The sequence below is a fragment of the Enoplosus armatus genome, chromosome 6, assembly GCF_043641665.1.
Source record: "Enoplosus armatus isolate fEnoArm2 chromosome 6, fEnoArm2.hap1, whole genome shotgun sequence".
In the NCBI taxonomy this organism is placed as follows: domain Eukaryota; kingdom Metazoa; phylum Chordata; class Actinopteri; order Centrarchiformes; family Enoplosidae; genus Enoplosus; species Enoplosus armatus.
Window position 1 is genome coordinate 22,773,153 of NC_092185.1, and position 23,425 is coordinate 22,796,577.

At 42.3% G+C, this 23,425-nt stretch overlaps 1 protein-coding gene across 1 annotated transcript; it reads right to left on the reverse strand.

Annotated features, from left to right (window-relative positions):
- Window positions 1–1,029: 1,029 nt before the first annotated feature.
- On the reverse strand, window positions 1,030–22,361 carry edc4 (enhancer of mRNA decapping 4). Its single transcript, XM_070907620.1, has 30 exons — window positions 22,274–22,361; window positions 19,792–19,948; window positions 19,484–19,595; window positions 19,016–19,115; window positions 18,209–18,395; window positions 17,758–17,905; window positions 16,718–16,822; window positions 16,297–16,409; window positions 16,021–16,104; window positions 15,783–15,878; window positions 15,447–15,546; window positions 14,804–14,984; window positions 14,618–14,684; window positions 14,344–14,435; window positions 13,645–13,829; window positions 12,685–12,764; window positions 12,386–12,521; window positions 11,996–12,291; window positions 11,554–11,784; window positions 11,056–11,157; window positions 10,716–10,859; window positions 9,937–9,973; window positions 9,517–9,661; window positions 8,861–9,016; window positions 7,302–7,417; window positions 7,035–7,200; window positions 5,642–5,828; window positions 4,674–4,893; window positions 3,896–4,059; window positions 1,030–1,213 (listed from the first exon to the last, which is right to left on the reverse strand). Exons 1-30 carry the CDS (start codon window positions 22,359–22,361, stop codon window positions 1,030–1,032), a joined length of 4,179 nt encoding a protein of 1,392 aa, XP_070763721.1.
- Between the last annotated feature and the right edge of the window lie 1,064 nt (window positions 22,362–23,425).

A 23,425-nucleotide genomic window follows, 5' to 3' on the forward strand; every position in this document is an offset into this window, starting at 1 on the left:
TCTCTGACCCATTACGAAATAACTGAAAGGAAATATGCAACCAACATAACATGGCTTTGGATGTTACATACTTTTGGTTGCCGGGATTAGCTTGGTTGTTCTTCAAAAAAGAAAAAGAAAAAGAAAAAAAGAAAAAGAAAACTGAACTGAGGACAGCGTAATCCTGCAGCAACTGAAATTCCAAGTTGGCTCTAGCGAGGATGCTGGTCTGTGTTGAAAAATAAAAATGTGTCCAAGCCTGCTGTTTTCTCTTAAGGCCGAGATACAAGGCGACGTTACGAGACGAAACACGTCTTCTTTTAGCATACCTTTGTTCAGTATCCCAAAAATGAACTGTGTCCGACTGACGGGTCAGAGAAGTAGAGCGGCAAGACGTTTGGTCTTGCGGACCACTCGGCGGAACATTCTTTTGAGTCTTTACGCACATTTGGATGAAGTGACTTCAAAAGGAGGCGTCAGGTGGGATGTGTTTGGGAGACGGGGACCACCAGAAGTATCAGGCCCTCTGGCTGTCTTCTTGATGGGGATAAAAAGGACGAGAGACAACAAGGATGCCTCTTGCGGTGAAAAAGTAGCAGTAACGAAGGTCTGGGAGAATCTACTGTGAACTACAACATTATTGTCTTGCATTGAAGGTCTGTCCAGGAAAAAAAAACAAAGAAAAAAAACAGAGCAACAAAAACAGTTTCTATTTCCTAACTTGACACTTCACTGGTGCAGGCAGAGCAGGGGCAGGAATGTGAACAACGGGGGAGAAAGAGCTGGATTTAGGGTTGTGTGGAGGGACAGGTGGGCTGGAGGGGGAACCTTCTTCAACTAAGTGAGAGTCATTTAGGAGCTCTCATCTTCCAACAGCACGTCCCCTCCTCAAGCTCCAACTAAATGCTGAAAGGGGGGGGTGAAGTCGTCCTTGTTGCTTTCTCCTCTAAAACATTCATGGACTCATAACAAAAAAAAAAAAAAAAAAAGGACTCGTGATCTGCGTCTATGAGGGAAACGGCTCTTCGGCACCGCGCTTTAAACAAAGGACTAGTGGTTGACGAGACCCTGCAGCATCATCATCAGGCGCCGCGCCCTCTTGCTGAGCGGGCTGTGGGGGTCCTGCTGCAGGAAGGCAAAGAGCTTCGGTCTGACCTGGGTCACCACGGAGGCCATGTGGTCTCTCGTCAGCGGATCGCTGTGGTCCAGATTCATCACTGCGTCCTCCAGGTAGCTGGACGGGGACACAGAGGGACAGAGACGTTGGATAATGACGACAAAGGACAACTGACATTTCCAGCCATGCACATGTTATCTACTGTGAAGCTTAAGAAACGAAACAGGATGACAAAGAAGATTTCCTCGGCACGAGAGGCCGTGGTCACTTTTGTTCTATGTGGAGAAAAACATTCGCACATCTGCAATCTGAAACTTCATCCAATCTGCTATAAAAACAGTACAAGGATAACGTGCATGGACTTTGTGTTTTGACCTTTGGAGCAGCTGCAGGGGACAGAGAGAAAGGCCGGTTCTATCAATGTCTCGCCTATCTTTCGCAGTTTGAATGTCAAGCGGCGTCCTTGATCACCTTTCCTGGCTGCCAGCCCACTGCACGACTGTGTGCCTTGTGTTTTCGCTCAAATATTACCGCCGAAATTGAGTTGTGCCACCGTCACCTGCGCCCTGTCCTCTCACTCAGACTACACTACATTTAACTACTCCATTAATTGTTTTAGTCAGACATCTGGTGGTCAAGACTGTCCAGCAGTGCTCTATTTCTGTCCTGCTCTCCCGCCCTCTGTGTCTTTACGGTTTTAAATGACCATTCATCTCCATGTCCGGAGCACTACCTGATCCCAGTCTGACATTAGAGCTGTTCCCACATCGCGCAGCTGGCCTGCAGCCAGCGTTCCCCACAACACACACATCACAGGTCTATCAAATCTCCATAACACTGCCAACGAACTCTTTAAAAGGGACATTTATTGTCACTGCACAGAACACCACAGACACTGACTCGCTAGTTAATGTCTTCTGGGAGATAATCTGCTAACTAAATTGCGTCAAACCCTTTCAAACCCATTAAGTTGCTATTCATGCTCCCTCAGTTCACATTATTCTTCCATCCGTTTGGACACAGAGTTCTTCAAAACCAGCCAACGATCTTCCATGGTCCCAACAGTCCTAATGTTGCTTTTCTCTTTTGGAATCTTTCATGGATTCTTCTAAGATACTATCAATCGTAAGTACAGAAAAAGAAGGATCCTTTATCTTGTGCAAAGCCTCAAAAAAATACACAGTGCAATTGCTGAGATTTTTGTCTTATCCCAATATTAATTGACTTCTATTTACCCATGAGAGCACAGAGTTTTCCTGCACTGCTCAAATAAAATTAGCCATTAAAGTAGGCAAAAGTGGGAAGATGTGAGAAGGAGTTTTGCGATTGATCCTGTTTTGATTCCATCTACTGAACTCCCTCGCACCACAACCCATCCAACCATGACTGTGCTGTGTCCTAATAATGCCTCAGACTGAGCCGCGCCCTACTGCCCTCATCTCTCCCTCCAGATGGCACAGAGCGGCGCCAGAGGGCCATTTCAGCAGCAGTAGTAGGCAGCTGCAATGTAAACTCAGAGCCAGACAGGTGATCCAGACGCAGAGCGGTGCTGTAAAGGGACTCTGATAGAGAGAGAGAGGTTTTCTGGGGTAGAAAAGAACCAGGGGAGAAGGGATGCAAGGATCCATAAGAGAAAAGGACATGAAGAGGGTGAGGCGGGGAGAGGGGGGGGCTCTCTGAGGAGACACATTCACATCTTGAGAATAACAGCACAACACAAGACTTTTCTGTTAAAAGACCAGAAAAAAAAACATACAAGGACAGAACAGAACGATGGAGCCCATCAAAAAACTGCGCTGCTATTCACAGGATTACCTGCGCTATCGGGACAGCCATGTAGCAGGGCTATAGACGGAGCGAGGTGATGGGGTCAGCACTTTAGCACCGTTTAGCACGCGGGAGACGAGGAATAATGGACATACAATGGAGATGAGGTGGGGAGCAAAAGTTTAGGCAGAGACTGGCTTTATTGCTGATCGACGGAAGCACAGGATCCGGCGTGTGTGGGAGAGAAGGCGTGTGTTGCAATTCAAAGCGTGTTCACTGCTAGCGCTTAAAATTATAACATTTTGGGAAGAGGTAAGCTTGTACAGTTCACAGGGTTTTGATTAAACCCAATGACATTTTCCAAAATTGCAAGTTATGCCTGCTGCATTGTAAGACAGTTCTTCCATCAAACTACAGCGGCGTGGGGCGATATCCTGCAGCTAATATGAGAAGTATACAGGTAAGAAAGATTTTTAATTGGAAACAGTGCACGCATTTCATGTGTCAATATTCTAATATATGCATATAATATATACATAGTGGTGCATTTGTTAAGGAATTATGCATCCATCTTGTTTATTTGTCTTTATGTGGAGGGCAGAGTGTACTTGAGAGGGTGGATCTGATGTGCTGTGGCAATGAATGGGACCAGGGTAACCACGTTATTGTTCCTTCATCATCCTTCAGGTAAACTGGGTTTACAAACATCAACAAATGTGTTTTTAAAATGTGGAATTACAGCCACACGCCAAGCAACTGTTTCACTCAATATCACTGCCATTACCATTGATTTCCCTCTGCACGTGTAGGAAGCCTTCTGCTCACTAACATTCATTATATAATATTCTCCGATATCTCAGACAGCGTCATCGTCATGGGTGTTCATATCTCGATAAAGAACGGACTCAACTGATACAAATTCACACACCGAATGTTAACACTGACCTGTGTAAGGGAATAGTGTTGTTATGGATGCAAAGAAAACACATCACATACTGTACCAAAAGTGGCATATGACATAACTTGTCTCACCTGATTTTGAGCTCAGAGCGGGTTGTAAGGTTGGAGGCCAGCTGCTGGATGAGTGACAGCAGAACAGGCTGGCTGAGAGGGCAGGTGTGCTGACCAAACACCTGCTGAGAGTCGATGGTCTCACACACATACAAGACCAGGTTCAGATCTGTCGCTGACAGAGCCTGCGAGGGGGAAGTAAGAAAGAGGGCGTTTTATTCAGATGAAACCATTTTTTTAGGATTATTTGCACACTCAAACTTAAATTCAAATGTCTCTTTCCCTGCAATAAATCTATAAGAAAAACATCTGTGCACAGCTGCAGTGGGCCCCCTGAAGAAAGGAGTAGTCCACCAACTTTAAAGCAAGAAAGAGTCCAGGCACAAGCCACTTCCTCCTTAGTAGTTGGATACTTTTAAAACCAGAGGAATGTCTCGAAATATCTTTCCTGGTGACATCATAATGTAACGCATTTATTCAGACTAGTTTTATAAAAATGTGAGCTTAGACAAGCTAATCTGATGTTTTCAAGTGTCAATCCAAACGTCCATGAGTTAACAACTGTAAGTGGTAGCAGTATACTGGCAGTATATTCTGGGCCTTATAATCCTGGTGGGCCTTTTGTGAGTGAACCTGCATGTGTATCTGTGCATGATCACAAGTTGTGTGAGGGTCTTTGCATTCATTAACAGTTAGAAAATACAGTTCAGCTGCAGAGGCTGCAATATGTACAGAGCTGCACCTGCTTATATCTGTGTGTGTGTGTGTGTGTGTGTGTGTGTGTGTGTGTGTGTGTTACCTGCTGGAAAGCCTGGTTGAGCTGGCCCTGCTGGAGGAGCTGCAGGATGTTGGACTGCTGTGTCTGGTAGTCGAGGTGCGCTGTGGGAACGGGTGTGCCGGCCGCAGACCTCATTGCCTGCATGATGCTGGAGGTGACCACGGCCTGCTGCTCCTTCATTGCCAAACTCACCTCCCCTTTCACAATTCGCTGCACGTGGCTAAGAATAGACTCCTGCAAACTGGGCAGGAAACGGGCAGAAGAAGAACCAGAGGACAGAGAGAGGGTTACCCTCCATATCACATGTATATGTACTTTCAACCAATATGCAGCACTGTAGCAGGCTGGCTGAGTCAAGAAACAAAGGCCCGACATACAATATGTGCTTCAGAACACAATAGCATCAGGGAGAATTCCCTAATTCAATCGCTGGTTAATGTAATCTTGTCTCTATGTTGGCAAGTTTGATATGATTTGAATCTCAGGGTAAAAAAAAAATTCTGGCTCTGCACAGTCTGGGGCTGTCATTTCCTTTTCAAGATTTGAAAGTTTTAGTTGGCCAACTACTTTCCCTCCGCTCCGCCCCCGACAAATCTATAAACTCTAGAGGCCATGAAATTAATTGCAGAGGGAACAAGAGACTCGATCGAATTTATGTTCTTACATTAGCCCCAGGATTAAGCTTTGCTTGTTTCTACTCTCCAATCCATTACGCACCTGCTCAATAAGCAGTGCATAAGGCCAGGGCTGCTGGCATAGGCACCTGCTGATATGCATATCTGATATTCAAAATAACTGCTTGGAATGTCAATTAATGCCATCAGATCAATCACTGCGAGTAACATCAGTTAACAGCTGGATTCTTTTAAAACAAACAAACAAGATTCGATTCTATTTAAACAACAAACAAGGTCTCAAGGTCTCAGTAACAGCTTTCCTATCACAAGTGGCTAACAGTGTGATCGATGAGGGATAGCTGGGATACATACTTTCCCACCATCATCTGGATCTGGTGCTGGACCTCTGCCCGGACGTTAGCTGTGATGTTATTGGCCAGCTGATCAGTGGAGCTTTGGAAGCTGTCGATCATCTGCTGGAGCTGGACAATCATGGGGTCTCGTGTCTCCTGCTCCCTCTGCTTTCTGTTCTTCATATGGGTCTCAAGCTGTTGGATGTCTACAAAAGATGAAAGTCAACAGAACATTGGTTCTCCCCCACACACACGCAAACTCATAAATACACTTAAAACTACCTCGAGCAATAGTTTCATTATTACATTAGATCAAATGACTCAGTGTCATGTGAAAGAGTAGCAGCAATGCCAAAATTAAGTTTTCTAGATACGCTTATTTTACTGAAATTTGAGGACTTCATTTCCGACACATAACCAGTTCTACAGGATCTGTTGTACAGATTTCTTGGCAAAAGTGAAATCCTTTACAATAATTAGTGTTATTAGCAGGTTTGCAAGTTAAGCGCCATTGCGGTAATCACGGCTTGTCTACTTCCGCCTGCAACCCCGGATTCGGACCTGTACGGTTGAGTCACACAGCTCTCATCAATCTAACCCTCATAAATACCAACAAGCTGCTTTCTAAGCTCAGACAAGCGGAGCATACACTACCTTCCAAGCACAATCAATCTATCTATCTATCTATGTATCTATCTATGTATCTATCTATGTATCTATCTATCTATCGTGTTACATATTTATTTAACAACTATTTTCAAACTACAAAGAGCACAACAACACAGCTGAAGGTCAATATTTACAGTAAAAACAAACGTAAACCCAGAATGTGACCATGGATTAAGTTTAATTGGAACATGCTCGTAAGAGCCCATGTGCTTCAGAGAGGTATTGTGGCCTCCCTATTTACTGCAGGCTAACTGTGCGTCTCCCCTCTGTACACATTATGAAAGCCTTGGTAAATTAAAAAAAAAAATCTTGCCGCCAGCTTCCAGAGGTGGGCATGAGCACAATCTCAGAATAAATAGACTACTTATCAACACATCAGTGCCCTGGCTCAGTCTGAAAAGGCATCATTACAAAAGCTGTCCCTGAGCATTTTGAAAGATGATTATTTAATTAGACTTCTAGATAAGCAGATCCTGATTTCAGGGCTAGATACAGGAAGCAACATGAATAAAGTCCCTCAATAAGGACACTGCACACCAGAGCAGCTTCAAGGGGATAGTTCCAAAACTTTCAAGCGCCTGGACATCTAGTGAATGGATGTTCAGTCTATTTCAAGAGCTTCCAAGTTAAAATGACCTTGTGCTGCAGTAGGTCATCTAGGCTGCATTTCATCTCCTATGTATTTTGATATTTATTTGATCATTTTATTTTGCAAATTTTGATGTTTGATGAGATTGTCTTACATTCTTGTGTGCCTTGTTTGAAGCTGTCGTTGATTTGTTGAAACATGGACTGGCAGCTTCTTTCAAAAACGGGCAGCACGATGCTCTGGAAGGCGTCTTTATAGGCGGCCTGGATGGGCCCCTGCATCGCTTCAGCTGCCGCTCGACCAATTGCGTCCGTTGTGTTCTGTGAACAGGAAGTGGGTGCAGCGAGAGGGGCATTAGAGAGGAGGTGATGTTTTGAAGATTTAGGATAGGACAGGACAGGATACAGGGCCAGCCACTTACCTTTGATTTGACCACCTTGCTGACATTGTCCTTCAAAGTGACCTCCACAGCGGTGAGCTTGGCAGCAATTGTATTGTTCAGCTGACCTGTCACTGGCTCCAGACTCTTAGAGATTGCTAGAGAGGGGGAAGAATTAGCTAAACAAATTAGCAAGAACTCCCCTATAATTAGGCATGACATCAAGGCTGGAGGAAAAAAGACAGGGACATCTCATCCTCGAATTAAGAGGGCAGGAGAGGCGAGGCAAGAAAACATCTCTCCAAAGACTGCTTAATTTTAGTGTTGCAGTCCAACTCACCTCAGCTGCCTTTATAATATCTAATTCATCTTGCCCAGGATGGTCTCAAGCATTAAAATAACACTGTGATTTATTGATGTACAGCCTAGAGTGCACTTTGTCCATTTGTTCTATGCTGCACAACAACATTTTGCTGAGAAAATAAAAGAAACAAAACAAAATACAGTAAAGTAGACCAGATTTACTTAACTATCAAGGGCATGACAATCAGGCAATGTTTATAGCCGATTTAGATCAGGGATGCAGTGATCCGATCCGCCAGATTGCTATCAGCACTGATACTGACCTTATTAAATAATGTATTGGCCATAACATGACCGAGTAAATAGTTTCTTTGTACACGTCCTTATAATAGTACTCAATATTGGCAGAAACTCAGGGGTGAGGTACATTAGGGCTAGATGTACATTTAGGCTTTCTGCAAGGATTTGTGGTGGTAAATGGGCACGATCAATGGTGATAACTTAAAATATAAGCTACTGTGTTCATAACACGTCACACCTGCTTTGCCACAAAATGCCTCAAACAACAGTGAAAGTAAATTTTGGCTATAAACCAAATACGGAGAACCGTCTGAGCTGCAAAATAAAAATGCTCTGCTTCAACTATAAACTACAGAACAAAAGAAAATTAGATCAGGAAATACAAAACAATAAGAGGCATCACATCTCTGGTCATATAGTGCACCTATTTAACAATAAATCAATTTCTTTGTATTCTTATATCAAAATCCAATCATGTTTTCCCTGTAAATCCAAATACGATGTGTGCTTAGGTAAGCTTGAACCAACCAATAATATGACATTCACCCATCAATCAGTCTTCAACTTTTAGTGGCACAAAGCAAACATGAGCTAACATTACCATTAGCAAAATGCTGCTTCTTCTCGACTGTAAGCGTTACTCAGGAATGATACAAACTTTGAAAGTATTGTAGACACAGCTACAACAGATAAAAGAGAAGATCTGTAACCTTCAGTCTACTGAACCAAGAACCAATCCATTTGCAAGTGGATGGTGGAAAGAAGAGAGAAGAGAAACAGGAGACACCAGTGTGCAACATGTGCAGACCTAAAACACTGTTAAGATTTATACTTAAGAAAATGGTGCAATACCACCATCATGTGGTAACAAGTGTTTATGACTGTTCTTACAAGCAATCCATTAGGCCCCTGCAGAGTAAAACTCTGCTCTGTCACTGCCGATTTTGTTCTCAATGACGTGTGTGTGTGTGTGTGTGTGTTTGTGTGTGCTTCCTTACTTTGAGGGACTGTTTTCTTCATTTCCTCTCGCAGCACTTTGTCCATTCTGTTGGTTAGCACTGAGCTGAGGGTGTGGCTGAGCTGCTGGCTGAGTTGTTCCTGAAGCTGCTGCTGATGATTCCGACTCTCGGCCAGAACTCGCTCTAGTCTGCGCTCTGAGGTCATGAAAGGTCAAGGCTCACAAGAATATGATGTAGAGGGCTCATCATCAAGACCAGCATGTGCACAGTTATAACAACTTAAGTTTGTCAGAACAGACCTGTGTTCCAAATATCATTCTGTATTTCTTGAATTTCCCCTCTGGGGATCAATAAAGGCGTATCTTATCTTATTGTCTACACAACCTTTTTGTGTCATTAGGTAATATTCTGTACTCACTTTAAGTTAGTGCTCACTGGAAATCGTGCAGGGTAGCTTCGGGGGTGTTCCAAATAACTCCAGGCCTCAGGTTGTGTGACCAAAGAAAAATCCATGTTGCTACTGCTTAAGACTTTTGCCGAATTCAAATAGAATTTTTAAATAATGGCATCACAGTTGTTCATTAAGCGAAGGGTACAGAGTAGGCTCAAGCTGTTCATAAAAAGTTTTACAGGTGGTGGAAATGCAAAATGAACTACCAAAAAGGTTCATGGAGTAAGAAAAGACTGAAGGATACGTTCTTGTTCCTGGTGATTGGTCAGGACGTGCTCTACCTGAGCCATAATGGAGCTCTGCATGGCTTCAATCTGTCCTCGCAGGTCAGTTAACTCCCTCTGCTGGCTACGCAGGAGCACCAATAACTCGTCCTGCACCTCTGCATTCTGCATTACGGGGACAAAGTGGAAGAAGCGAAAGTGCTGCTGAAACATATGAATGACTCTTTTGAGTTTAACACTGAATTACGTAGATAAATAGCCACTTTATAAGCTGGTGGCTATGTTTATTCCTGTCCAAAATTCTATTAATGGTTAAAAGTAAAGAGCAAATCATTTAAAAATACAAAACAACTTCTCTACCATTCATAGTATAATTGTGGCAGTAAATGAATATAAAATAAGCTGACCAATATCCATAGATTGTTTTGTGATCACCTTACCTGACCAGAGTCCATTTGCCTGGACTGAGACGATTCACTGCGGAGAAAAGAGAAAGAACCAATGACTCGAGTACCAAGTATTGTGTTTATATGTATATGTAAATATTTTGAGCAAATTATGCACAATATAATATTTGGAGACGATTTTGTGTATATTTATGTAGACTGGCTGTTTTCGAATTAATAATGCTGTGACAGAATTACCGAGAGATGAAGACAGTCAGTTAACTGTGAGCAAATATTCCACTGAATACCATTAATACTAACAAAGTATCTGGAGCTACAAATACATTTTCGCCTGGTCTTTGTCTGGTCTTGACTATCCATACAACCTCAGCTGCTAAACTCAGTTATGATGAATGAAGTCACGGGATGGATAGCGAGCACTCAAGTTTATTTGACGCAGTGGAAATAAACCTGTACTGAACGGCAATCTAACAGTAATTTCAGTGAGACTAGTCATTCCCCTGTCAGTCAACAACCTACATTATGATCGAGCCCAATCAGGCCAGGGTGACTGGCTGACAATCACCTGATGCACACACAGCCAGCATCATCCATCACTGCAGTGTAAGAGCGTCCTACAAAATATCATTAAGCCAGATTTGATTTTCTACCCTAGAAAAAAAAATTCTGCATTTATGATATAAAATGACCCAATCGAAAGATTTTTCTCAATTTCTAAATTAGTTCATACCTGAAATCATGAACGCTTTTTCGAGTACCCACCACATACTGAAGTGCTGCTCTGATTCCTTCACTATGAAACATCAACATACCCGTCATCTTTCTTGGTCTTCCTCTTTAGTTTTGGCGAGCCTCGTGGTGAGGTCTTCCAGTCCTTAACTGGTAGTCTGTGAGAAGAGCGAGCGCCACAATTCCCTGTGGATGATGCCAGGCTGGCCACCTCATCATCAGGGTCACTGGGCCAAACACAGAAACAGACAGATGCGCACAGCATTAGACAGCTGCTGTGGTCTATGTAGCAGAGGGTATGACACACGTACTGTAATCATCTTGGAAAAGGTCAATAAAAACAAAACGTTATTGTGCCTAAAAGAGTAAAGTAGTGAATTTGTGCTGTGCCTCGTTTTGTGATATCTTCCATCTGTGTGTTACCTCTGCTCGGCGCCAACGTCCTGACTGTCATTCGGTGCGAGGTGATAGGAGTGCCGATGGTAAGGTGAGCTCAAGTGTCTGTCCTTCGACTCCTCTCTTGAACTACGACACAGACATGTCACTCAACCCTTTTGATACATGTTTTTCACACTGCTTTGACAATTTCAACCAACACAGACGTAAAAGATAAACGGACCTGGACACTTTATCAATTCCATGTCATCTCTTTGTTTTATGCTCATAAACCTTGTGCAACTGCTTGTTTAGGTTAATGTAGGTATTCATATACATTCAGGTACTCAATATACTTTTGTATGTTAAGGCTTTTGGAAATAGAGAACAAAACCGGTTCACCAGTAATAATTTTCCATTATTCATAAATGAGACACAAAAGCAATTATAAGTGTTACGAGATTTTAGAACTACTTCTTTTAGAAATCCTTCATGTAGATGTGTATGTTTTTCTTGTTAAATGTATTTGCGCGTGCAAATTCTTACCAGTCTCCAAGACCATTGTCCCTGAGACTGTTCCTGGTTTCTCTTGTGATGTCAGGCGCAGCAGGCCAAGGTGTGTGGCTAACGCTACCATCTGAGGACCCTCCTCCAACCCCAGGGTTCTCCTGTGATAAGGCGTTCTCAAGTAGAGATGGGGTGTGGCTGAGTCTGGGCTCTGACTCTGCTGCCCCACCTGATGGCCCGTCTACACCTCCGAGTTCCAAGGGCAACAGGCTGTGAAAGAAAATAGTAGTTTTGTTCATTTAAAAAAGGCCCATACCTGTGTTTTTGCAAGTTTGTCTCTCATCATTTCTGCAGGCTTTAATTACTAGTGAGCATTTTTGAATGCATGCTTGTTTGAGAATAGACTTTTATACCTTGCTGACAGCTTCAATGTTGTGTAGTCACTGTGAACATTAAGTCAGCATGAATTAATCAAACATACCTGTTGTTGTTAGCTGTGCGTGGTGAGGTGAGCAGGTGCAGGGCAGATGCAGCAGAGGCCATGCTGTCTGTCTGGAGCGCAGAAAGAGGTAAGGGATCCAAGCTGGGCACTAGTCCACGCTGAAGCTGCAGAGTCTGGGATGCGATCTCTGGGATGTCCTGGGACATGGCTGTGGAGGCCGAGGAGATGACGTCAGGGGAGCGGGCCCGGGTTGGAGAGGCCAGAGGCGGCAGGAGGGGCGAATCCAGAATCTGCGGGCTGTCGAGTGTGAGAGCCCCACTTGAGGACGCTAAATCCTGGAGATGGAGAAGAGGAGTTTAATGAAGACTAGATCACGCTATTCGGAGTATTAAAAGGCTGTCAGAAGTAGGAGAATGTGTCAGGACCTACCTGTAGGTTCTCCAGTCCAGGCAGCAGCACAGCAGAAGCAGCTCTTGGGCTGCTGGTGGAGGTGGAGAGCGCCAGACTGCTGCTGCTGTTGTTGTTCTCTGCTCTGTTAGGACTCTGACTGACATCGTCTAAAGCTCTGCACACAGTAACAGGCATACTGCGCTCAGGGATACATGTTCATACATAAGAATGTTTTCACATTAACACATTATGAAATGAAGATTCTAACATGTTATAGACGTTGGTCACTACTACTTTGTTACGATCTTATCCCTTCTAAACTGCATAGAAAAGCTCACCTGTTAGTTGAGTCAGAGTTGCTGCTGATAGCTGTCACGATGGTCAGACTGCTGGCGCTGCTGCCAGGAGAAGCTGGTACCTGGAGGGTGACATAAAAAAATGACAGTAACATTAATACCAAAAATCTTTAAAAAAAAAAAAAAAGGTTGTCGGATCAGTCTTGTCCCTTCTGTTATCCCTTCACTTCACATATGGCCTAAACTGAAGGGCTGCTTGAGTTTACATGTTTACAACATACAACTCAAACAGCTAAAGATAAAGTAGGCCTTCAGTTTATATAGAATGTGTATAAACAGGGTTATGGGCTTGTGTGTGCCGAGTGCCGGTAGCAGCACTCGACCAATATGTGAGAGGAGGTGCTATTCCTGGGGTGAGATGTTGCTAGGCGACAAATAAATTCGAATTATGATTCTGATGACACTCGAAATTCAAAGTGAGGCAGGAAGTGAAGGCAGAATGGACGAGATGGAAGAAAGCCCTGTGCTTGTTTTTGTTTACTCATTGTGTCGTCCCAGTCAACATGTGTTTTTGGAATCGCCCAATTCATTCTTAAATTATGGCTGAAAACCTATTTTGAGGTCACAGTGACCTTTGACCTTTGTCCTACCAACTGTGAAATATGGTCACAATCTCGCCTTCTGTTCCTGAGTTATGGTGTTGAATAATGGCCAAAAAAAGAACATAATTCATCATTGTTTCCCATGAAACATCTGTGTGAAATTTTGACATAATTACCGCATCAATTCTTGAGTTATGGCCAAAAACATGTTTGTCACGGCTATCGCCAGTGCAGAGGCATAGTAAATGTTTTTTAGCTTCAGTAAATGAACCCCATGCTTCAGTGTTTTGGACTATTTTGTGTCAGCATGTGTCAACTGCATGCTGAAGTGAAACTCAGACATCATCCCATTTATTAATGAAAGACAGAGAGTAGCAGTATACAAGGCTAGTGTTCCTACCGAGGTACTTGGGGTCATGAAGGCGTCGGGAGTCATCAGCTTGGGCATCGTCCCACTGCTGGTGCCCGAGTTTGACAGGAAGTCAGTGGGAGCAGGAAGTGATGGGATCTTCCTTAGGTCGGTCTGGGAGCCACTTCCTGATTCCTTGTCAGAGCTCTGGTCAGTGAGATGGTCTGAAAACCCTGCTGGACACACAAAATGCAGAGAGTGCTTCATTTGTGTGGCAACGTTTGACAAACAAAGAAAGCACAAACACAAAGTAATATATGAAACATGTAGAGCAAAGAAATAAGCATGTCTCCACACCAAATGACAGAGGAGCCAGTGAAATGAAAAGGGAAGATCAGGGAGGGAGCTGGAGTTGAAGAGAAAAGCTTTATCAAAGAATACTGGAAACTGGATAATGGAAACATATATTTGTTTAAGTGTAAGTCATTTTGTTCAAAACAAGTCAATAATGCTTTTGTTCAGCTTTCTCTCTGGAAATGAGTAAATGACTGAGTTACACTTTTAATATGCTAGATCAGTCTGCTATTTATTTACATACCTGTAATGTCAATAATATTTAACATTTTCCCATCATAAACTAAACCTCTAATATGCTTCTCTTAGCTTTCTACACTGTTTGCACAGGAGAGTACACACATGTTCACAAGTGTTCACAATGAGAAGGAAACCTTTGTAACGATAGTGACTCACCAAAACCATCCTGAGAATCAGAATGGGGCAGGAAGACTGCAGAGCTGGAACCCAAGTTGGGCTGAAACCAGATCTGGACATCCTGCAAAGTCCTGACAACACACAGACACAAACACACACATTTAAGACCACCCAAAGTATTGAGACTCAAGCCCATTGCTTGCCTCTTGAAATTTGAAACATTGTGATTCACTTGACTGTTACAAGTGAGTCTCTTTTCCACTCAAGCTAACATGATCTTAACACTGACATCAGACAGTGGGAGCAAACTTACTTGGTGTGAACACAGTATAGTTTAATTTGGATCCCAGACTTGGACTCTGTGGGTCCTTGAATGCCCTCTGGAAAAAACACACACACACACAAAGTAATGCTCTGTTAATTAGGATCAATTCTGCTACATATTTAATGACCCCTTTTAATTCAGCGTGTGTGTGTGTGTGTGAGTGCACATGTGCACCTGTTGTCAGGCTCTCACTCTCCTCCTCTGCAGGGAGGACCTCAGTGTGGCGCAATCGGCTGTGGGCAACTTCCCGGACCCCAAAGCTGAGCACAGGGTGGGTCAGCAGGAACTCTGACACCGCAGTGAAAGTAGCATTGCCTTTCTCCAGGTCCTGCCGCAGCTCCATCACATACAGAACCTGGCAAAGAAGGACATCAGCAAAGTATGAAGCTCGGCACAGGATAATGTGGGAAAATGGAAAATGGTTTGGTCCGAAAACCCCCCCACAAATAATGGTCCAGTTTCATGGACAGACTAACCCTAGCTCTAGTAAAAGTGGCCTTTTCAACAAGATTAACTAACTGGCTCTCTCAGATCTGGCATAGTGCAAGACTTAATAAAAATTTTGTTTAAGTATCTTGGTGTGTATCTTCAGATTCACACTGCAGGTCAATTGAGTGACAATGAGTGATTGAAAAGTTGACAGGAAAATGCTTATATTATGCTCATCTGGGACTCCACTAGAGTAGCTTTGCATGATTCACAGTTCAGAAAAGTCCTTATGTATCATGTAAAACCTGAAGAGTAGTCCTGAGTAGAGCGCTCCAATAACTTAGACAGACTGGAGTGGGTAAACCACTGCTGACAACACTGTGCTGACCTTCCTCTGTACGTCGGTGAGGATGAGATACTCAGCAGAGAGGTCCAGACTGGCCTTCAGACTTGGCAGAACTGATGAGTTGAACAGATCTGGAGAAAACCTACAAAATTAAAAAACACCTGCATTAGTATCTTTAAATCTGGTGCTCTTAAAACAACAATATAAAGGAATGGGATGAGCTTCAGATAGCAGGAATTACATCCACAAATCTATTGAGAACTGATCTGAAGCACCTACTTGAAAGGGGACTTTCAAGTCATTTAGTATGGTCATGCCTTATTACTACACAGGACATAAAAAGGATTTAAACTTATAATGATGGAGTAAAGCAATAACCTGATGGTCTGTAAACAGGTCCAGGAAACAGTGCACCACATTTTTAACTCCTGGTTCTGATCTGCTCCAGTAATCAGGAACCGCCAAAAAGGAACCCTATAAAGAGTAAAGTCGAAGGGACCAGAGATGACAAAGGAGAGGAGAAAGAGAACGTAAACCAACTAAAATTCAAACTTTCAGATGAATATGTAAGTCACAATTTTCCCTGAAAGCTGTGTGTGCACCGGTGTATACTAACTCAGGGTCCTGCCGCTTGTGGTTGTCACAGAAAAGAAGGCAGGAGAGAGGACGCCCTCCATGAGGCCGCAATTCATGAAGACATCTGGATGACAGAGAGTAGAGAAAAGTGAAGAAAAGATGGGAAGAAAACCACAACCACAGAGTAGGAGAGGGGGTAGAACACAGACAAAAAGTCAATAGGCGACAGACTACATTATGGACCTCATGTTTCATTTCTTCATGATAAAGTGGAAAAGTAAACGAATAAAACAAACACCCTTGGATCCTTGCTGACCTTGGCTTGTCCTGTCCTCCTTCTATGTATATCTGCCAGAACTTGATGTATCCATCATGGCTGGCTGTGGCTAACACAGTTCCATCTGGAGACAGGGCCCCTTCACTGACTCGCTGGAGAGGCAGACATGGAACAACATAAACAATCAATACTGCAACAAATCTATGTAAAGATTTATGATTTTTTTTCATACGGCATACCACTTTGTTCTTCTTGTCAGTGTGGTTTTACTTTTTTAAAATAAAAATATCTGACGTCTCTAGTAATGAACATAGTGCCTCATATTTCATAAAAGGACAGCAGCAGACAATCATCATTTTAGTGTTACTGCATTGAATGAATACTTGACTGGTTAACTGACTGGTTAACTGTTCAACAATCTGCAAGAATTCTTACATTACTGCTTTATCCTCACCCCTACCTGGGTATGTCCCTTGATTGTGATGAGGCCTTCTTTTAGGTCTGTGGCATCGATGGGCCAACTGCTGTTACTGGCTCTCAACACTTCCAGGTCCCACACCTCAGCCTAGATGGAGAGGAGGATAACATTAGTGTGATGGGATTTTTCTTCTTTAGGTTAAAAGGTAACAGGACACACTGGTTCCAAAGGTCACATTCAGGTCAGCTGTAAACCTAAAAGCAGTAGGTCATAGCTTGTCTCTTTCAGAACAATAGTTGAGCTCTCTGTCTCCAAGGATGTGTGGTCAGACTGTAGCTGTCCTGATAAGGCGAGGTGGTCTCCGTCTCCCAGGAGACCATGGTCGTAGGAGATAGGCTGTACTCTCAGAATCAACAGAGTGCCGACTGTCTCTGCGTGGAACACACCGAAATGTGACCTGAAGTGACATGCAACCTGACTTATGTTAACTTCGGTAAGCATAGTTCCTTGTTTAGAATCCAATACCCAATAGGATCTTGACACATCTTTAGATGGATGAAGAAAACCCTTACATACATACATATTGAATCTCGTATGTCTAGTAAGTAACTCGGTAGGAAGTAACCTTCAGGGTGGCATTACACGGTGTTCACTTGTATTGCTGATCTCTATTCTCCTTACTTGAGCTTCAATAAATCTTCTGTGTAAGACATCCAAGTCTCCAACTTTTTCAATCAGCTCCCAGATTTCCATCACAATTAGGGATGCAAAGTTCCCAGTTTTCTCTCTTTTGATACGATTCTCTTACTTTAACACATGGAGTATTGATCTAATATCAGGGTTCTTTCTTCCTTGTAAAAGTTAAAATCATTGTGTATGATCATTCCTTATCCAAGACCATGGGACCATTCCAACATGAGTAACTTGACATGATGGCTGTAAATACACATTACTTTTTAACTACTGTATAAGTGGAGGAGTTTATACAAGTATATTCTTTTTAGGCAATTGTGATTCAGGAACAATGTCTCAAGTTTCTAAAAGTAGTGTCTAAGACAAACATTTGTGTAAAACATTGGTACCCTGTCTTCATGTAGAAGGGCTAAAGTCTGGCTGGTGTCATCCTGGTTCTCCTCGTTGTCATCCTGGATGAATGGGCACCAGATAAGGCGACGGTGGGAGTTCAGCGGAGTATCCTCTGGCCGTCGGACATGAACCACCACCTGATCACTGTAGGGAAGATGAGTTAAGGAAAATGGGAGAAAAGACCATTTCTTGACTGACTTGTTTCTATAATTACGATGCCAAAGCAGGCTGTGATATCACGGGGGTTTGTGCAAAATCACAAGGCAGTTTGGGCTGTGTGAGTGATTATTTGCACTTATACCCATAAGTGTAAATAATCACAGACACAGAGAAATAAAATAAAATGAACAGTGCAAAGAAAAGTAGTAACACCCACTCTACTGACACATATAGACAACCACATCCTCCTACACACTCCTTTTCAGTTTCTCCCACATGCCAGGATACAGTATCTTGCTTCCGGTGCAGGTGAGCTGCCAGACCATCAGGTTGCCCGCTTCATCTACACAACCCAACAGGGACGAGTCGAGGTGGGCAAAAGCCAGATCTGTGACCGCTCCAGTGAAGCCCTTCAGTAGGGAGCGCTCTGCAAAACCCACGCTCAGGACTCGAATCATTGCATGGTTGTTGGCTCCTGAGGGAGGAGACGTTTATTTGTAAGGCAAACAAGAAACGTGGGTATCACAGCACTCCATTTATCTGAGAAACTACAGACTGATAGTATCTCATCATGTTATACCAAAATATCTGTTTAAGTAGAGGAATGGGATAATACTTAGAAGACATTTACTCTAGACCTGTGGCCCTCTTACACACATAAATACACCAACACACCGGTTTTCATTACAAATACTTTCTACCAAGGAAATAGTTTCTATTAAACCTTCAGGCAGTGAGGTGGGTATTATCCAGATTTACAGAGACACTGTTACTAGAAAGACGTGTTTGTGTTGTATTTGTATCTTTCAATACTGTGAGTAAGCTGCAGCAGAAACAAAATGTATTAACCTCTACTGTATCTACATTGCTTTATACACTGCATGCTTTATTACAGCTTTGATTCGAATACTTGAAAAACTGATTTAGATTAAAAATTCTCAATGTCCAAAATGAAAGCATTATATTATTAAAACAGCATAACATGCACTTGCACCCTAATTGTCTGTGGTAGTAGCCCTTGTTGACTTATAACAAGTGCTATTTGATGTTTGTGTCATTTAATGGTGGAAACAACAGGCACTCCAGGACTCTCACCTCTGATGGCGTAGGCCAGGAAGGAGTTGGACACAGCTATCAGTCTTCCATAATAATACTTGTGTTCCCAGTCGTACTTGGCGACCGGTTGAATCTTCACCTGAATGAAAAACAAATTCACCACTCAAAATTAATCTATACTCTCTGAACAAAGTTTAGAATGACTTTATTAACCATGAGGCTGTGGTATTCAAGAGCCAAAGCCAGGCCATTCAAAATCAAGCACTAAACTCATAAAATTGTCTGTGGTAAAATATATTCTTTTAAAAATCAAGTCTTCTCTTTTTTAGGGATTCGGGCATCTGAATGTTTAGAAAGCACAGTAGCTTGTCACTTTAAAAGCAGGCTCTTAACTCTGTTAAGTCATCACAACCGGTGTTTTTGGTGTTAGTTTTCCATATTTCTGTCTTGCTGATTCATAGACATAATGGACAGTGATATTTCATTGCTGATGATTTGGCTTCTCACCTTGTTGCTGCCACGAGCCTTGCTGTTGATGCTGGAATCTTGACTCGCCACAATCTCCACATTGTTGGAGGTGATGGGGATGCAGGTAGAGCCATCGTCACCAGAAAGGCAGCTGAAATTGCAGCAAATATATTAAATTTCAATATGGATTTAGTTTCTTTCAAACATAAAGTGCTTATAAAAATGTCTCTGCATTTAATTATTAAATTCAAATAGAAGAGAGGCATCTCTATAATCTTATGCTTCATGTGACAAAGTCAGCCTAACAGCGAAGTTGTGCAAGTGACTGATTCTAAGAACCCACTCACATGATCTGAGCCTCCTGAGCACTGCTGATGTCTGTGGAGATGGGTCTGGTAGATTCTGACATCGACCGATCAGTTCCTAGAAGGCCTGCTGCTCCCAATAACCCATTCAGCTCTCCATTAAAAGATGGCATTCTCAGACCGTCACTTGATTGTGTATCTGAGGAAAGACATTGAATGCAGGGATTATGTTGGGATGCAAACAAACATGTAAATACAAAGCCAGCAGGGAAATTCAAAGCCTGCAAAGAGGCTTCTTATTGTTGTATTTTGACAGCTCTCACAGTCCAATACACAATTGTGTAACCCTCATAAGTGTAAAAGAAATTGACTTTAAAAGTTTTGGCGTTTTAAAATTCACTTCAATTTTAACTATACTTTTACTTATCAGAAAGTCAGATTTTCCAACGGTCTTATATTTGTAAAACCCCATTCATTCGGATGATAATATTCCAGGGAGAGGGTAATAAAATATTTGCCATACTCCTAAGCAGCTAAACTCAAATAACAGAAGGTGGTTCTGTAATACAAAAGGTTCTTCCATAAGAAAAAATATGTAATTATCATGCTTATCAAATTATTTGATTTGATAAAATTATAAATTAGTTAAATCACCTTGTTTATCTATAGTTTCATTTAATACTTTTAATTATTTGGACAGTCAAAAATTACTACTGGGAAGGCTCCTTCTACATAGCCGTTGATATGCTTTTATACTAAGGACAATGGCCACACCACTCTCCATGACACCAACCAATCCCCTTCTTCTGTAACATAATACCCTTTTCATATACATTTTGATAAGTCAGAGCAGGAAAACCACAGGTAGTGCCACCATTAACAGTAATAATGAATGCTTTCCATTTATGTTTACTGGTTCCAAAGCCGTGCCTATGTACATTCTGGCTCACAGCCATTACTGACTGGGACACGACAGGGCCATGATTAATGTTATTCATTACACCTGTTCTTTAGCTGTAACGACAAGTCAAGATGCCTGCTGTGAAAAACTATCTATAGGCATCAAGGAAGAGCCATTTGAGTAGTTTGCAACTATAAATCATTTGACATGAAATAAACTAAATATCCAATAAATCATTTCAGAATTTCAATATTAATGAAACTACATTAAATATTTTGATAAGACTACTGGTGGAGATGGTCACATGATTTTCTCATCTATTACAACACCACCTCCAGCAAAATGCATGTTAATATGTCGCCCAGAGCAACACATTTATTACCTACCTAGAATATCAATCGTGTCCAAGGGACTTAACACTGAATTGTGGTTAGGGTAAGGCTAATGATGATTCAATCTTGCATATAGCTTGAAAAAAGTTCCCTATGCCTTTAATCACATAAAGAGAAAAGAATAATAACCTTACTTCTATCTGTATTTTGTTCTATGTATGAACTTTTTCTGCTCCTCTGTAACCATGTGTTGTGAAGAAGGCGGTACAGTACTGGTGTATGCTGACATGCAGCAAAAGGCTACAGTACAACAAGGTAAACAACTTTACTCTGGAGCAAAATTGAGTCTACACCTGTGTTTTCTTTTTCGCCAACTTCCCTAAAGCCGGTGTAGTGTTCGTCAATATGCGTTTCCCCTTACCTTAACCTGCACCCAACCTTATCCCTAACCCCAACCAGTCTTCCTCTGAGATGCTTAACCTGACCCCAACCAGGTATCTCTGCTACACCTAACCATAACCTTAACCTAAGTCCTAACCACAACTGCGGAGGTGGCAGTCCATGGACACAATTCTAACAGGAGGGGAACATCTACCGACATAACACCGGTAGTGTCTTCGTTACAATATTTGATCATTTTGACAGGTGTGAGTTTCTATTGGTAGGCTGGAGGGACCACAAACAAACCTGGAATGAGTGAGGCCAAATTAGCCAAGAACACCGACCTTCTACGCAGTTATGGTGGCTCAAGCTAACGTAATTCCTAGCACTAAAATGATTCGGGTGACACAACTACATTTATTGCTTTGAAGCCACAAATGAGACGGTGCTACCGGGTTAATTTCGAATAAACGAAATATCTTATCTACTTTTTCGTCGCCTGGCAAGAAAAGACACTGCTTTTCTACACCAGAAAATAGACAGAGACACGAGCTAGTTCGTAACGTAGCTAGCTAACACTGGGGACGATAAAATACTAGAGAGCTTTCCGACGCAGTTAGCGCTTTAACATTACGATGAACCTAAACACATTCGTTGCTCCGTGGAAATTAGTGAGAAAATACATGTGTTAATTCATTGTCATCCAAATTGTGCTTCCATGCGATGGGGTGCTTTTAGTTAATATTAACAGATAGCGAAACTGCTGTTGAGCTAACTTTACTCCAGCGCAGGAGCAGCGCGCTAAACTAACTCAGGTTAGCTAGGTACCACTTTAGCTAGCTAGCTAGCATTCCATTAGCTTCTGCGGCCTAAACTACCGCAGCCGCTTTTCATTCCCGGTCCAACTTACCGGTGCTGTTCCCGGGGCGGTCGAGCTTGAGGATGTCCCGGAGATGCTGGGTCGCACCCTCAATATCTATATTAGAATTGGACGCCATGTGTGAGGGAAAGGGGAGACTGGGTTAATTTAGGGGGAGAGAATGATTTCTTGTTTGATGCGATGCTGTCAGTGTTCCCTTCGTTCACCCAGAGCAACCGTCTAAACTTCCGCTATGTACGCGCCGTAAGCTCCGACTCGTGTTTGTGTCCGGTCATTGGTTCCTACCTCAACTTCTTATGAGGTCCAGACATGTTGTCCACTATAAGGCATAATGTCGCCCTCCACAGTCGACTACTTAAAATTGTGTTTCTCCTTTTATCCTTCTTTGTATTTATCCTTTGCTTCTTGATAATTTTACCAGCAACTTCATAACCTACCCAGGTGTTCTGGCACCCACAAAAACCCACCTGGACAGACACTTTCCTCTATTTGGTATTTGACAAAATTCCATAGAACATGTCAGATCAAACATTTGCCAACTTGACATTTAACTCAATCAATCATATTGTCTTACTCATGTCCAAATGGAAGCCAAGTGGTTCACACTCAAAAGTAAGTTCATTTCCCATTTGCTTTGTTCATTTCGAATGCAGAAAGGCTCCTCACTGAGGCCTCCTGGTGGCAAAGTATTGCGTTAATATATCCAGGATGCCTCTTTGAACAAGTTTCTTCACAAATTCACTGCCCGTGCAGCCTGCTATTACTTTTTCTATCCCCACGCACTGAAGAGCTTTGATAGAAAGGGTTTCTTCAATGAAATTTCTTGCAATAGGTGAAATTATACATTTTATCCCTCACTTTTTCCTTTACTGGCCATTTTGGTTCGGGTAGAGAGGCTTCTGAACATATAAATTACACCTAAAGGTTTTTGATATTCTTATGTAGAAAATGGAGGGGGCAGTTGTGGAAAGGTGAAGTGGTGAAAACCATTACGATTCACATCCCTGGGACAATGATGGTCCTCAGCATATTAAACAGAAATCCAGTTAACCTTTTTTTTTAAGATAACGTGAAAGTAACATTTAACTTCATCTGACCTTTTAATCATTTCAATACAAGTTTGATGAATTAATTTACTATCTTAGTTAACCAATTTATTAGTTATTATCAAACAATGAAAAC

Bases quoted from the DNA above. Each gene is read 5' to 3' on its own strand.
- edc4 (XM_070907620.1), bottom strand. From the start codon at position 22,361: ATGGCGTCCAATTCTAATATAGATATTGAGGGTGCGACCCAGCATCTC. The intron at 19,116-19,483 runs GTGAGAAGCCAA...TTTTTCATTCAG, and splicing joins AGGCTCGTGGCAGCAACAAG to GTGAAGATTCAACCGGTCGC. The intron at 16,823-17,757 runs GTACCAATGTTT...CTCTCCATCTAG, and splicing joins CCCTTCTACATGAAGACAGG to GCTGAGGTGTGGGACCTGGA.